Source organism: Bombina bombina, chromosome 7, assembly GCF_027579735.1.
Source record: "Bombina bombina isolate aBomBom1 chromosome 7, aBomBom1.pri, whole genome shotgun sequence".
Lineage (NCBI taxonomy): Eukaryota > Metazoa > Chordata > Amphibia > Anura > Bombinatoridae > Bombina > Bombina bombina.
The window spans coordinates 591,102,387-591,117,825 of NC_069505.1; the positions used below are offsets into that span (position 1 = coordinate 591,102,387).

General features: G+C 39.9%; 1 protein-coding gene across 1 annotated transcript in view; it reads right to left on the reverse strand.

Annotated features, from left to right (window-relative positions):
* Window positions 1–6,912: 6,912 nt before the first annotated feature.
* Window positions 6,913–15,439, reverse strand: part of LOC128636623 (involucrin-like) — a 120,880-nt gene continuing 112,353 nt past the window's right edge. The window contains exons 44-45 of the mRNA XM_053689614.1: window positions 13,212–13,262; window positions 6,913–7,280 (exon numbers count right to left, since the gene is read on the reverse strand). Coding sequence (XP_053545589.1) covers window positions 7,152–7,280; window positions 13,212–13,262 — 180 coding nt within the window. The 3' untranslated portion in view covers window positions 6,913–7,151. The remainder of the gene's footprint in view (window positions 7,281–13,211; window positions 13,263–15,439) is intronic.

Genomic DNA, 15,439 nt, shown 5'->3' on the forward strand with positions numbered 1-15,439 from the left:
CTAAAAAGGACAAACTAGAAACAAAAATATTTAAGAGTTTCTTCCAGAATCTGTTGCTTAAAGACATTTGGCGGATACAAAATCCGGATGCCCGTGACTATACTTGTTTATCTAGGGTACATAAAACTTTATCCAGAATAGATCTACTTCTAGCCGACGAGAGACTTTGTTCAAAGAATATAAAAACAGGAATTACACCCATAATCATTTCAGATCATGCTCCCATCTTTCTTGAGATACATTTAAATAGTTCAAAAACAGCCCCCTCGAGATTTAGGTTCCCTTATCTGGCGAATGACGCAAAATTTAAAAAATATCTAAATGACAAATTCAAAGAATTCACTCAATTTAATGCAGAATACTTAGACCGGAAATCTTCTGGGGTGCTGCTAAGGCAGTTATCAGAGGAGAAATAATAGCGTATGCGGCAAAATTAACTAAAATCATGAAAAACAGAGAAAAGCAAGCTACCAATTTTCTCATAAACTCATACAATCATTTTCTCTTAAATAAGTCACCTTTTAACTGGGCCAGATACATTAAAGCCAAAAAAGAAAGAGATGCCTTGACTTTGTTCACTGAAACTCAAAAAGATCTCAGATTTCAGGCAAAAATGTATCGATTCGGAAATAAATCTGGGAAACTATTGGCTAGGCTAGTCAAGGGAGAAAAGAAGCCCTCATTTATAGATATAATACAACAAGAAGGGATTACCCTCACAAAATCGGAGGATATTCTGGAGAGCTTTTCAAAATATTATAAAGATCTTTATTCCGCCAGAACTACGGATCTGGATCAGTCCCAAGAATTTTGGAGCAAAATAACTTGTCCCACAGTCTCTGAGGAAATAGTCTCTAATTTGAACAAACCGATCTCAGAGGAAGAAGTTAGCAAGACGATCCTTGAGTTAGCATCTAATAAAGCGGCAGGCCCAGATGGGCTCCCTAACGAAGCCTATAAAATTTTAGCCTCTGAAGCGGTATCATATCTCTGCAAACTGTTTAACGAATATTTTATAGATGGTAAAAATATACCATCTAGTTTCACGGCTTCGTATACAACATTATTGCTTAAAGGGGGGAAAGATCCAACCCAAAGAGAGTCTTATAGGCCCATAGCTCTTCTGAATACTGAATATAAAATTTTAGCCTCAATATTAGCAAACAGACTTCAAAACGGTCTCACTCATATCATCCATAGCGATCAAGCCGGTTTTCTTAAACATCGCAACTCGGCCTCTAAGATCAGAGAAGTACTAGCAATAACAGAATATTTCTCCCGGAAGACAGCTACCGGGGAGGAGATAGGGGACACCTCAGACCTTGCAATAATTGCAATCGACGCTGAGAAAGCCTTTGATTCGGTATATTTTAGCCACATATTTACATCCTTGGCAAAATTCGGAATCTCAGGCAAATTTCTAAACTTCATAGAAAATCTATATGCAAATCCTCACACACAATTAATAGTCAATAACTTTTTATCACCAGATATTGGAATTTGCAGAGGTACACGACAGGGCTGCCCCCTATCTCCTCTCATCTTTGACATAGCTATCGAGTCTCTGGCAATAAGGATCAGGCAGTCACTTCAAGGGGTCACAATATCTAAATATGAAATAAAAATTGCGCTTTATGCGGATGATATCCTTCTTTATATCTCAAATACAAAGAAGAATATACCCAAACTGATGCATATAATAACCAGGTTTGGGTCTTTTTCCGGATACAAAATAAATGCATCCAAATCGGAGATTCTGTGGCTTAGAAAAAAAAAGGATTCATTTAGTGAATGCCCATTCAAAGAGGTAACTGAATCATTCAAATACCTGGGAATTACTATCCCAGTCAATCCCTCAGATCTATATAAAATGAATGTAACGCCAATTCTCTCTTTGATTCGAGAGAAACTGAAAGTCTGGTTAAACTTACCAATTTCACTTTCCGGGAGAATTGCGTTATTTAAGATGGTCCTTCTCCCTAAACTTCTATACGTTTTACAGAACACACCAATAATTATGTTTGAAAAAGATATTCGGTCTCTTAACTCGGCAATTAGAAATTTCATCTGGCAGGGAAGGAGATCAAAAATTTCAATACCTAAACTCTCGGCAGGCAAAGAATTTGGAGGACTATCCTTGCCAGATTTAAGAGCTTACAATCTCGCTTTCCTTGCGCGCACGGTGTCAGACTGGTTTCTCTCCAAAAACTACGCGACCAATAACCAATTAGACGAAAATATCTGCCACCCTTTTCTCCCTGTAGGACTGGCCCACTGTGAGCCTAAATCACTTCCGCCCGTAATCAAGAATCTTAAAACTATGCTAAATCCCATCAAAGCATGGTGGAAGTTAGGAAGTCTTCTGAAAGTTAAGTGTAGCGCCTCACAGTACTTACCTATACAGGCCAATCCTAACTTCTGCCCAGGCCTGAACTCCGCTATTTTTAACAAATGGTCTTCTAAGGGTCTAGCGAAAGTTCACCAAATTATCAGGGCAGATATAAAATGTGTGAGAACATACGAGGAACTGAAGAGTGAATTCAATTTAGCAAACAACGAATTTTATGCATACCTGCAAGTAAGACACTATACTTCAGAATTGGTTAGAAGGGTAGGTTGGAACTGGGCCATGGGAAAAATGGAAAACTGGCTTTTATTAACAAAGAGTGGGCACACATCAATTACATATTGCTACAGATCCATATGTAATATCAAGGGACTACCTGTATTAGACCAGATAACGACGGATTGGAATAGGTTAATTATCTCCAATGACATCGAACCAAAATTCATCCAAAGATCTATTAGAAAAATATCTCAGGCTACGCTCTCCGCGAACTGGAGAGAGGCACATGTTAAACTTTTGCATAGAGCATATTTCACGCCAGAAAAGGGTCATAAACTGCATAATGCAAATTTCAACACATGCCCAAAATGCTCCCTCTTAGCAGCAGATTTAAAACATATGATTTGGAGCTGTCCGAAAATCAGACAATTTTGGCAAAAACTAGAATATTGGCTCAATAACATATTGGGGATCTCCCCTCTGGGTCTCACATATATGCAGGTGATTTTCTGCATAAAAAAGCAAGAAAAGCAACACCCTCAGGAAAAATTAGTGATTCTTTCAATCTTAGCTGCCAGAAATCTAATAACTGGGTGCTGGAAGAAGCATAGGGCCCCCACAATAGCAGAAGTTAAAAACTATATAAAAAAACAATGCATGTTAGAACAGAGAGATACTGAATTAAGCAACGAGGAAGAGATAAAGGCATTCTTTAAGAAGTGGTCAGTATTCATTAAAAGCTTTCCAGATAACGAAGTAGAACATCTAATCTTCCCATTTAGAAACTCAGAGCTGGTGCAGTTAAATGCCTGGTAGTTGGGGAGTGGGGAAGAGAGAGAGCGAGAGAAAGTCCCCCCCCCCCCCTTTCCTTTTTTTTTTTTTTTTTTTTTTAGCTTTGTTATGACTTGTTTGTTTTTGTTTTTCGTTTTTTTGGGGTTTTTTTTTTTTTTTGTTTTGTTTTTTATTACCTTGATGAATTTTTTGATTTGGTTGTTAAAAATATAAAAATCCAACAACGTGATTATATAAACCGTATACGATAAGTATTATTTTTTGTGGATCTAAGCATGTCTCGAACAAAATAGCTATGTTTATATTATATCTAAGATGCATATATCTGCATATCATTTGCTTTGAATACAGTGAACTAATATCAGAGCATGCTGCCTTTATAAAAACTGTATACCTAAACTATAAGATAACACTGTGTATAAACAGATTTTTCCTTTTTCTGGTTTTCTTTTCTGTTTTTCTTTTCTCTCGCCCTGCGAGGCGTAACGACATGCACAGTGTTCTTTGTTACTATGTGTTGGTTATAAATAAAAGATTGAAAAAAAAAAAAAATTGCATGCTCTATCTGAACCACAAAAGAAAAAAAAATGGGTTCAGTGTCCCTTTAACTACTGGAAATAAATTTTGCGTAAACTTTGTTATAAATAAGAATAAGGGTTTAAGAATGTGATTCTACTGTATATTAGAAAAGGTAAATAACTGTGCATATGAGTTTAAATTAAACCCCTTTATATGTCTAGATAAATATAGACACTAAGGAACAGATTTATCAAGCTCCTTATGGACCTCTGAGGAAGAAGGGGATTTTATTTACACACAGCCCTTCGAAACGCGTAAATCTATGGACTTAATTGAACTGTGAATCTCATACTGAATAACCTGTATTGATTGCATCTGTATATACATATGGCGGTCTGCCTTTCTGGACTATAATTGAAGTGTATATATTTTATCTTGCTTGCTTGATACCTCATACATTGAGGGTTATACATGTGAGTGGTATTCCACTACTTTTTAGGATATTTGATTTAAACATTATAACATACAGAGTTGCACAATGAATTCTTTTCTGGTTCTCCTCCTTGTATATATGACTGGGAGTTATATCCAAACCTGCACACAAGCTGTAAAGCAAGACAGACAACTAGGTGCTAACACAGAATCTACTACAACTGACATCAGGGGGGGGAGACAGCTCCGGTGATCCAGTTTCCATACTCCAGGAGGTGCTACTCTCTTTTGCTGACACGAATCATCCTTACCTCATATGATTGAGGGTTTCTGAAGTAAGTGCACATCTGAGTGGGGGATATATAGGAGAAGATCCCACACCTGTTTACATCATCTTATATTTCGCATGGACTTTTTTCTGTTGTAATACATATGAATTGTGTATTGTTCTAATATATGTATACATATCTAGGCTATGCATACACAATTTAAAGTCTATTTTTACATCATTATTAATATCTATTCTATTTGCCCAATTTTATTATATATGTATATAAGCGCCATCCAGGCCATTTTTTGTATGTATGTATATATGTGTATATATATATATATATTCCTCCAAATAAATGCACTCACAGGCCTTTTTTAAAAAAGTGAACAAAAACCTTGTTTTAATGGAGCGTTTTGGGGGAAATGTTCCCCTTCATCAGCATAACAAAAGTGTCAAAAATACATACCTAATATACACACATGTGAAGTGCTAAATTCCAAATACCTGTGTTAACTCCATGAGCGCGCCATGGTGACCGACTCCACTCGGAGCTGACGTATCAACTCACAACAAAACTAAACACAGCTCAGCTGTCAGTAGCGTCAATTCCAATATAAACACCAGCCCACTGACTTACGTCACTTGTGCAGAACATCCATTCACCTTACAGAGAGTAACATCCATACATAGGATTAGCGATTTGGCTCTTAGCCACTTTTCTTTATAAAATAAACTAAAATCAAATCTATATCAAATGTCAGATTACCAACATAAGACAAACATAGCATTCAAGTTACATTAAGCTATCTCTTGAAATTTACACTTAACCTGGTTCCCTGTGCACAGCTGTTTCAAACATTATATTTACATCATGAATTGACAATGGCATATTGGGCTGCAGCTAATACTCCACTTACTTATCTTCATCTAGCTATTGTACTTATTATAAAGGAGCACCTCGTTAAAACCAGCTACATTCCCCTCATGATCTATTTCTTTAGCCTTGAGCTCTATTTGATTAGGGGTATAGATGACCTATTGGTAACGTTTTGTTACAATGTCCAACATTCCCAGTCCTTTCATAGGCATATCAAGTAAGTGGAGTATAAGCTGCAGCCCAATATGTCATTGTCAATTCATGATGTAAATATAATGTTTGAAACAGCTGTGCACAGGGAACCAGGTTAAGTGCAAATTTCAAGAGATAGCTTAATGTAACTTGAATGCTATGTTTGTCTTATGTTGGTAATCTGACATTTGATATAGGTTTGATTTTAGTTTATTTTATAAAGAAAAGTGGCTAAGAGCCAAATCGCTAATCCTATGTATGGGTGTTACTCTCTGTAAGGGGAATGGATGTTCTGCACAAGTGACGTAAGTCAGTGGGCTGGTGTTTATATTGGAATTGACGCCACTGACAGCCGAGCTGTGTTTAGTTTTGTTGTGAGTTGATACGTCAGCTCCGAGTGGCGTCTGTCACCATGGCAACTGTCTTAATCGAGTGTGGCACCAAGATGTAGTTATGGGGAGGAAATTCACCTAATAGGATCTATATAACACCTAGGTGTAGGATGTGAGTGCATGTAGATTAGTAACACAAGTTATAAGTATAGTATTATACCTTTGCTTTTTTTGTTTGTACACACTTGATACACAGTGATATATTAAAAGTTGGTAAAATCAGCCAGCAGGCTGTTTAATATTGATTCATGGTAATCGCACAAGATAGGCCAAGGATAAGCCTTAAGCAAAAAGATTGTACTTTACTGTTATAAGCATACACAATTTTCATTTATTTATTTGCTTTGAGTAAACATACCGGATGTGATCTAGAGTGTAACACTTCCGGGTTAACACAGCTTAAAAACGCATGGAGTGCGTTCCAGCTCGGTAATTTGGCGCTCTCACTGAGTTAACACAGGTATTTGGAATTTAGCACTTCACATGTGTGTATATTAGGTATGTATTTTTGACACTTTTGTTATGCTGATGAAGGGGAACATTTCCCCGAAAACGTTCCATTAAAACAAGGTTTTTGTTCACTTTTTAAAAAAAGGCCTGTGAGTGCATTTATTTGGAGGAATATTGATTTCACTTCTGCACCCAGGCAGACGACTCTAGGAGGGTAACACAGTAATTTGGACTGTATTTTATATATATATATATATATATATATATATATATATATATATATATATATATATATATATATATATATATATATATATATATATATATATCTATGAGACAAACACATGAGAAGTGCATGCAATATTAAAAAAATGTATAGATCTATCAAGGACTAGGGACAAAGTGACACAAGCAATAGACGAAACAGCAAATGCAAATTATTTATTGGGAGGAGAATGGGACAGGATTAGTTTCCGTTAAATGCGGTAAGTGATGCACATTATTCACATTACAAGACAGACAACGTTTTTTGCCTATTTACATAATAAATAATTTTATGTTTAACAAGTAGTCCAGTCAATTCTGCCTTTAACCTTCCAGTCATGGACCTTCTAGTGACTAAGATGGGACAAGAGTGGTGTTAGATTGTCACCCAGATTGTCATGGCATTATTGTAGTTTCTTCACCTAGTGCCAGTAATGACGGGTCACATGAAGTATCTTCATAAATGAGCGTGTCATTTAGATCATCAGAACCCAGACGGTTGTGGCGATTTTTATCTGTGGAAATCTTATATAAAAAAGACAAACATAGCTAGAAAACAATAAGGGTGTAGTAAATTTACAAAGGAGGACTGGAAATTCTTAAATTTAATTCCACAATCAAATGATATATATAATTATATTATTTCCTTCCCTGTGCTGGATGAGTTTAAATAATCTGAGCATGTCTATGTAAATCTTAGTAGCCACTACTCTATTTTTCACTATAAAAAAGCACCTATTAGACACAATCTTACTTCATGCACACTTTCATACAGATCAGTGAAGTTTATTACTAGCCATTTTGAATGTTGAGACAAGGAAAAACACAAAATGTCTATTTCTATCTTAAAATGATTAGAGTCCACGGCTTCATCCTTACTTGTGGGAAATACTGAACCTGGCCACCAGGAGGAGGCAAAGACACCCCAGCCAAAGGCTTCTATACCTCCCTCACTCCCCTCATCCCCCAGTCATTCTTTGCCTTTCGTCACAGGAGGTTGGCAGAGAAGTGTCAGAAGATACGGAGTAGTTCCTTATGGAGGGTAGTACTCTTCAAAATGGGACTGGAGTTTTTAAATAGTCTTGTAAGCCTCTCAGTGAGAGCACTGGTGAATGTTAGAGTCTGGAGATGCAGGGAAAGTCTTTCTGCGAACCCATCCCGACTCATTAACAGCTCCTAAGCAATCGGTGTTGACGAATTTCACTGTCTGCTTCTATCACTCAAGTCCATGTCAGGAGCGAAACTTTAGATTCCGGTAAGATCGTTTCATTAGTTATACACATTTGATAACACTGTGACATGTGTGAGATAGGCTCAGGCAGATATTGGAACGTACAGGTTTTACTTTCACTTTGGAGCGCTGCTCAGCCAGTTTGGCGTGGCGCGTTTTTAGTGGTGCAGGGGCGGTCCTGCATAGCTCACCACGTGACCGGGGTGGTCACAGTGATTATCTTCTTCCTGACCATGCAGTGTCTGGAGACGAAGCGGTTTCTCTCTTGGGCCTGTGTCATAGGAGGCAGCGAGTGCACCAGTCATTAGGGGTATAAAGGTGCCATTTATTTTTGTCTTTAGTCCTTTTTTTAAGTGCAAGCTATGGAGGACTCTGATAAGTTAGAGGGTACTCCCTCTTTACCTAAAGCTAATGCCTGTCTATATTGTGTGGAGGCCACGGTATACCCGCCTGCTCAATTATGTTCCACATGCCTTAATAAAGTAATCTTATCAAAGAAAGCTAAACTGAGCCTTCAACCTCTGAGTAGTCTCCGTCCTGTGCGCACCCTACATTCATCTCCTAATACACATGCAGCTTCCCGTAGCACTTCTATTCATCAATCTGTAGGGGCCCTTTTACCGCCAGACTTTACTGAACAGCTACAGACGGCAGTGTGTGTGGCCTTTAGTGCTTTACCTCGCATTGCTAAGCGCAAGCGAAAGGTTAAATATTGCTATCCTTCCCAGGGGTCATCTACTAGCTTATTGGATTTATCTGATACAAGATTATCCGATGATGAAGACGCCTCTGATACTTCAGAGGATGCTCTTTCTGGGTCGGAATCTGCTGCCTCTAAGCCTCCAGCTGCGGAGGAACCAGACTTTAGATTTAGGATTGAACACTTACGCTTTTTGCTAAAGGAGGTGTTGGCTACTTTAGAGGTTCCAGAACCTAAATTAGATAAGGTCTACGAGGACCGGGTTGTACCACAGACTTTCCTGGTTCCTGTAAAGATGGCAAACATTATTAAGAATGAATGGGAAAGACTGTTCTTTCTCCCCTTCTTCCTTTAAGAAATTGTTCCCGTTTCTGGACTCTCAGTTGGAGTTGAGGGGTTCGGTACCTAAGGTAGACGGTGCTATCTCCATGCTTGCTAAACGCACTACTATTCCACTGGAGGATAGTTCATCATTCAAAGAGCCCATGAATAAGAAGCTGGAAACTATTAAGAAAGTTGTTTTAGCATACAGGATATTTGTTCCAACCAGCAGCGGCTGTTGCTGCGGTTGCGGGAGCGACCACCTACTGGTGCGACTCCTTATCCGAGTTGATCGAGGTTGAGGGCCCCTCAACGTGATCCAGGAAAGAATTAAGGCCTTAAGGGTAGCTAATTATTTTATTTGTGATGCAAATATGCAGATTAGTCGCCTGAACGCAAATACTTCAGGTTTTTCTGTGCTAGCCCATAGGGCACTCTGGCTGAAATCTTGGTCTGCGGACATGACTTCGGAGTCCAGACTTTTTTCCCTCCCATTCAAGGGAAAGATTATTTTTGGTCCAGGCCTGGACTATCATATCCACGGTTACTGGAGGCAGGATAAGAACAAGCCTAAGGGACAAGGTCCTAATTTTCGTTCCTTTCGGGACAAATCCCAATGTCAGCAGCCCTCTGCTAAGCTTCCTCAGTCCAAGGGAACTTAACTTGGAAACCTTCTCAGTCCTGGAATAAATCCAAACAGAATAAGAAGCCCGCCGAGTCAAAGTCGGCATGAAGAGGTGGACCCCAATCCGACTTTGGATCTGGTAGGGGCAGACTGTAACTTTTCAGAAGCTTGGTTTGGGGACATGCAAGACCCATGGGAATTGGAGGTCATCGCTCAGGGATACAGGATAGGTTTCACATCTCATCTTCCCAGGGGCAGATTTCTCTTATCAAACCTGTCTTCAAGGCCAAAAAAGAGAGGCTATTCTAGGGTGTCTAGGGATCTCTCCACCCTGGGAGTCATTGTACCAGTACCTCCAGCAGAGAGAGGTCTGGGATACTACTCAAACCTGTTTGTGGTCCCAAAGAAGGAGGGTACTTTTCATCCAATTGTGGACCTAAAGTGTTTAAACAAATTCCTGTCTGTCCTCTCATTCAAGATGGACAATATAGTCCATTCTTCCTTTAGTCCAGGAAGGACAATTTATGACCACGATAGACCTGAAGGATGCCTACCTTGTCGTCCCTATACACAAGAAACACTTCAAGGTCCTACAATTTACGTTCATGGACCAGCACTTCAAGTTCATTGCACTTCTGTTTGTTCTAGCTAGGTTCTAGGGGCTCTGCTCACAGTGGCCAGAACCAGAGGGATTGCAGTGGCACAGTACTAAGATGATATTTTGATTCAAGCACCATCCTGTCATCTGGCAGAGGACCATTCGAAAGCTCTTCAATCTCATGGATGGAAGATAAACTTAGAAGAGAGTTCTCTTTTTCCCAGTACCAGAGTGGAGTTCCTGGGTACGATAATAGATTCCATATTTATGAGGATCTTTCTTACAGACCAGAGACGTTACAAGCTAACTTCCAATTGTCTTGCCCTCCAGACCTCCTTCAGGCCAGCTTTGGCTCGGTGTATTAGGTTATTGGACTCATGGTGTCCTGCATGGACCTCATCCCCTTTACCAGATTCCATCTCAGACGTCTTTAACTGTGCATGCTGAGACAGTGGAATGGCAATCATTCAGATCTGTCTCAACAGATTTATCTGGACAGCTGAGAGAATCGCTCTCCTGGTGGCTTTGTCCAGATCACCTGTCCCAAGGGATGTCCTCCTTGAGACCATCCTGGAAGATTGTGACTACGGACGCGACTCTCTCAGGATGGGGAGCTGTTTGGGGTGCCAGGAAGGCACAGGGCATGTGGACTCGAGAGGAATCCATCCTCCCAATAAACATCTTGGAACTTCAAGCAATTTTCAATGCTCTGAAAGCTTGGCTGCTTCTGGGTTCGACCCAGTTTATCAGATTCCAATTGGACAACATAACCTCGGTGGCTTACATCAACCATCAGGGGGGGGACGAGAAGCTCCCTAGCAATGAGGGAAGTATCTCTGATTCTGAAGTGGGTGGAGGCCCACAGCTGTTCGCTGTCAGCAATCCACATTCCGGGTGTGGACAACTGGGAAGCGGATTTTCTCAGCAGACAATCCTTCCATCTGGGGGAAATGGTCTCTCCATCCTGAAGTGTTTGCAGAGATATGCAACAGGTGGGGGACGCTGGAGATAGATCTCATGGCATCTCGCCTCAATACCAAGCTATCCAGATATGGGTTGAGGTCCAGGGATCCTCAGGCGGAGCTAATAGATGCATTAGCAGTGCCTTGGAAGTTCAGTCTAATCTACCTTTTCCCGCCGTTACCACTACTTCCTCGTGTAGTGGCCTGCATCAAACAGGAGCAGTTGTCAGTGATACTGATTGCTCCATCGTGGCCGCGAAGGATGTGGTTCGCAGATCTAGTGGGGATGTCATCTTCCCTTCCATGGAGGTTACCTTTTCACAGGGATCTTCTGGTACAAGGTCCTTTTGTTCATCAAAATCTAGATTCTCTAAGGCTGACTGGGTGGAGATTAAACGCTTAGTCCTAGCCAAGAGAGGTTTTTTTTAAAAGAGTTATTGATACTCATTCAAGCCCATAAGCCGGTTACTCGTCGCATCTATCATAAGGTGTGGAGGACCTACTTATTCTGGTGTGAAGAGCGTGGTTTCCCTGGCATAAGGTCAGGGTTTCCAGGATTCATTCTTTTCTCCCAGATAGTCTGGAGAAGGGCCTTTCGGCTAGCTCTCTTAAGGGACAAATTTCTGCACTGTTTTACTGCACAAGGGGCTCGCTGATCTTCCAGACGTCCAGTCCTTTGTTCAGGCTCTGTCTAGAATCAGACCTGTTTTCCAACCTGGCGCTCCTCCATGGAGCTTAAATCTTGTTCTTAAGGTTTTGCAGAGGGCTCCGTTTGAGCCTATGCACGGCCTTGACATTAAATTATCTTGGAAGGTTCACTTTTTACTGGCTATTGCCTCAGCACGCAGAGTATCTGAGATGGCTGCCTTGCAATGTGAGCCCCCCTAGTATTCCATGCTGATAGGGCTGTTCTTCGTACTGGGTTAGGTTTTCTTCCTTAGGTTGTTTCTGATCGCAACATCAATCAGGAGATTGTTGTTCCTTCCTTGTGTCCTAGTCCTCCTTCCTCGAAGGAGCAGTTACTTCATAATTTGGATGTGGTTCGGACCTTGAAGTTCTATCTTCAAGCCACTAATGAGTTTAGACAGACGACTTTGTTGTCTATTCTGGGAAGGGTAAGGGGCAGAAGGCCTCGTCCACTTCCTTATCTTTTTGGTTGAGGAGCATTATTCACTTAGCTTATGAAACAGCGGGACATAAGCCTCCTCAGAGGATTAAGGCTAATTCAACTAGAGCAGTGGCTTCCTCTTGGGCCTTCAAGAATGAGGCATCTATGGAGCAGATTTGTAAGGTGGCTACCTGGTCCTCCTTACATACCTTTTCAAAATTTTATAAGTTTGACCTTTTTGCTTCGGCTGAGCATCTTTTGGGAGAAAGGTTTTGCAGGCTGTGGTGCCCCAAGAATAGGGTCCGCCTCCCTTTTTACCCTACCGTTTCATTCAGTGTCCTCTAGAGCTTGGGTATATAATTCCCACAAGTAAGGATGAAGCGGTGGACTCTCCTCATATTAAGATGGAAAACAAATTATGCTTACCAGATAATTTCCTTTCCATCTGTATGAGAATCCACAGCCCCGCCCATTTTCTCAGTTGGGCGGACCAATAATTTTTTTGTTCTTCTAGCACCATTTATACCCTGATATTTCTCCTACTGTTCCTTGTTCCCTTGGCAGAATGACTGGGGAATGAGGGGGTGGTATTTAAGCCTTTGGCTGGGGTGTGTCTGCCTCCTCCTGGTGGCCAGGTTCAGTATTTCCCACAAGTAAGGATGAAGCCGTAGACTCTCACACAGATGGAAAAGAAATCATCTGGTAAGCATAATTGATGTTATGTATATTCTATAAATGTTTGCACATGCTCAGTAGGAGCTGGTGCCTCTAAAGATTGGAAATTAAATGACTGCACAGTTAGATAATGGAAGTGAATGGGAAAGCTTTTTATAATTGCTCTATAACCTTGGCTGGTACAAAACATTCTGCAGATGCACATAACACAAAAACATACAAATATATGGCCTCACCTCCTCATCAGATACAACAGATACATTTAAATCCACTTTGAGAGACTCCATCTGGAAAAAGTAAAAAGAAAACAAACATAAGAAACCACCCACAGAAATACTTGGCTAACAAATTTATAAGGTAAATGCACAACTTGCCAATTTTTTTACAAAAAGAGCAAAATCAGAACAAGGGGTCATGTTCACAAGATGAAGGGTATTGGGATCAGGAGCAATTTGTGTAATCATTACAGAAAGGTTAGCTGATTCATGGAATAAACGTCTGTTAGCCGTGGCAATGACATACACTGGGAAGACTTTAAAAAATGCCTTGGATAAGCAAAAGGCTAATTCTATGGACTAATGACAGCTTATAATTTACAGGAAGTGTGAGCAGACTCAATGGGCCTAAGGTTCCTTATTACCTGCAGAGAAACATACAAAGAGGATATTTTGGGCCAGTGCTATGATTTTTGTCTGCACAGGCAAAGTCACATTTTGACACCACCTCCGAAACAATGATTTACCCAGCCATTACTGCTTAAACTATTCTAGCTAGCTATATATAGCTATTCTATCTATAATGAGAAAAAACATAATTTATGTAAGAACTTACCTGATAAATTCATTTCTTTCATATTAGCAAGAGTCCATGAGCTAGTGACGTATGGGATATACATTCCTACCAGGAGGGGCAAAGTTTCCCAAACCTTAAAATGCCTATAAATACACCCCTCACCACACCCACAAATCAGTTTAACGAATAGCCAAGAAGTGGGGTGATAAGAAAAAAGTGCGAATACATAAAAAATAAGGAATTGGAATAATTGTGCTTTATACAAAAAAATCATAACCACCACAAAAAAGGGTGGGCCTCATGGACTCTTGCTAATATGAAAGAAATGAATTTATCAGGTAAGTTCTTACATAAATTATGTTTTCTTTCATGTAATTAGCAAGAGTCCATGAGCTAGTGACGTATGGGATAATGACTACCTAAGATGTGGATCTTTCCATGCAAGAGTCACTAGAGAGGGAGGGATAAAATAAAGACAATTCCTGCTGAAAATAATCCACACCCAAAATAAAGTTTAAATGAAAACATAAGCAGAAGATTCAAACTGAAACAGCTGCCTGAAGTACTTTTCTACCAAAAACTGCTTCAGAAGAAGAAAACACATCAAAATGGTAGAATTTAGTAAAAGTATGCAAAGAAGACCAAGTTGCTGCTTTGCAAATCTGATCAACCGAAGCTTCATTCCTAAATGCCCAGGAAGTAGAAACTGACCTAGTAGAATGAGCTGTAATCCTCTGAGGCAGAGTTTTACCCGACTCAACATAGGCATGATGAATTAAAGATTTCAACCAAGATGCCAAAGAAATGGCAGAAGATTTCTGGCCTTTTCTAGAACCGGAAAAGATGACAAAGAGACTAGAAGTCTTTCGGAAAGTCTTAGTAGCTTCAACATAATATTTCAAAGCTCTAACATCCAAAGAATGCAATGATTTCTCCTTATAATTCTTAGGATTAGGGCATAATGAAGGAACTACAATTTCTCTACTAATGTTGGAATTCACAACCTTAGGTAAAAATTCAAAAGAAGTTCGCAACACTGCCTTATCCTGATGAAAAATCAGAAAAGGAGACTCACAAGAAAGAGCAGACAATTCAGAGACTCTTCTGGCAGAAGAGATGGCCAAAAGGAACAAAACTTTCCAAGAAAGTAATTTAATGTCCAATGAATGCATAGGTTCAAACGGAGGAGCTTGAAGAGCCCCCAGAACCAAATTCAAACTCCAAGGAGGAGAAATTGACTTAATGACAGGTTTTATACGAACCAAGGCTTATACAAAACAATGAATATCAGGAAGATTAGCAATCTTTATGTAAAAAAGAACAGAAAGAGCAGAGATTTGACCTTTCAAGGAACTTGCGGACAAACCTTTATCTAAACCATCCTGAAGAAACTGTAAAATTCTCGGAATTCTAAAAGAATGCCAGGAAAAATGATGAGAAAGACACCAAGAAATATAAGTCTTCCAGACTCTATAATATATCTCTCTAGATACAGATTTACGAGCCTGTAACATAGTATTAATCACAGAGTCAGAGAAACCTCTTTGACCAAGAATCAAGCGTTCAATCTCCATACCTTTAAATTTAAGGATTTGAGATCCTGATGGAAAAAAGGACCTTGCGGCAGAAGGTCTGGTCTTAACGGAAGAGTCCACGGTTGGCAAGAGGCCAT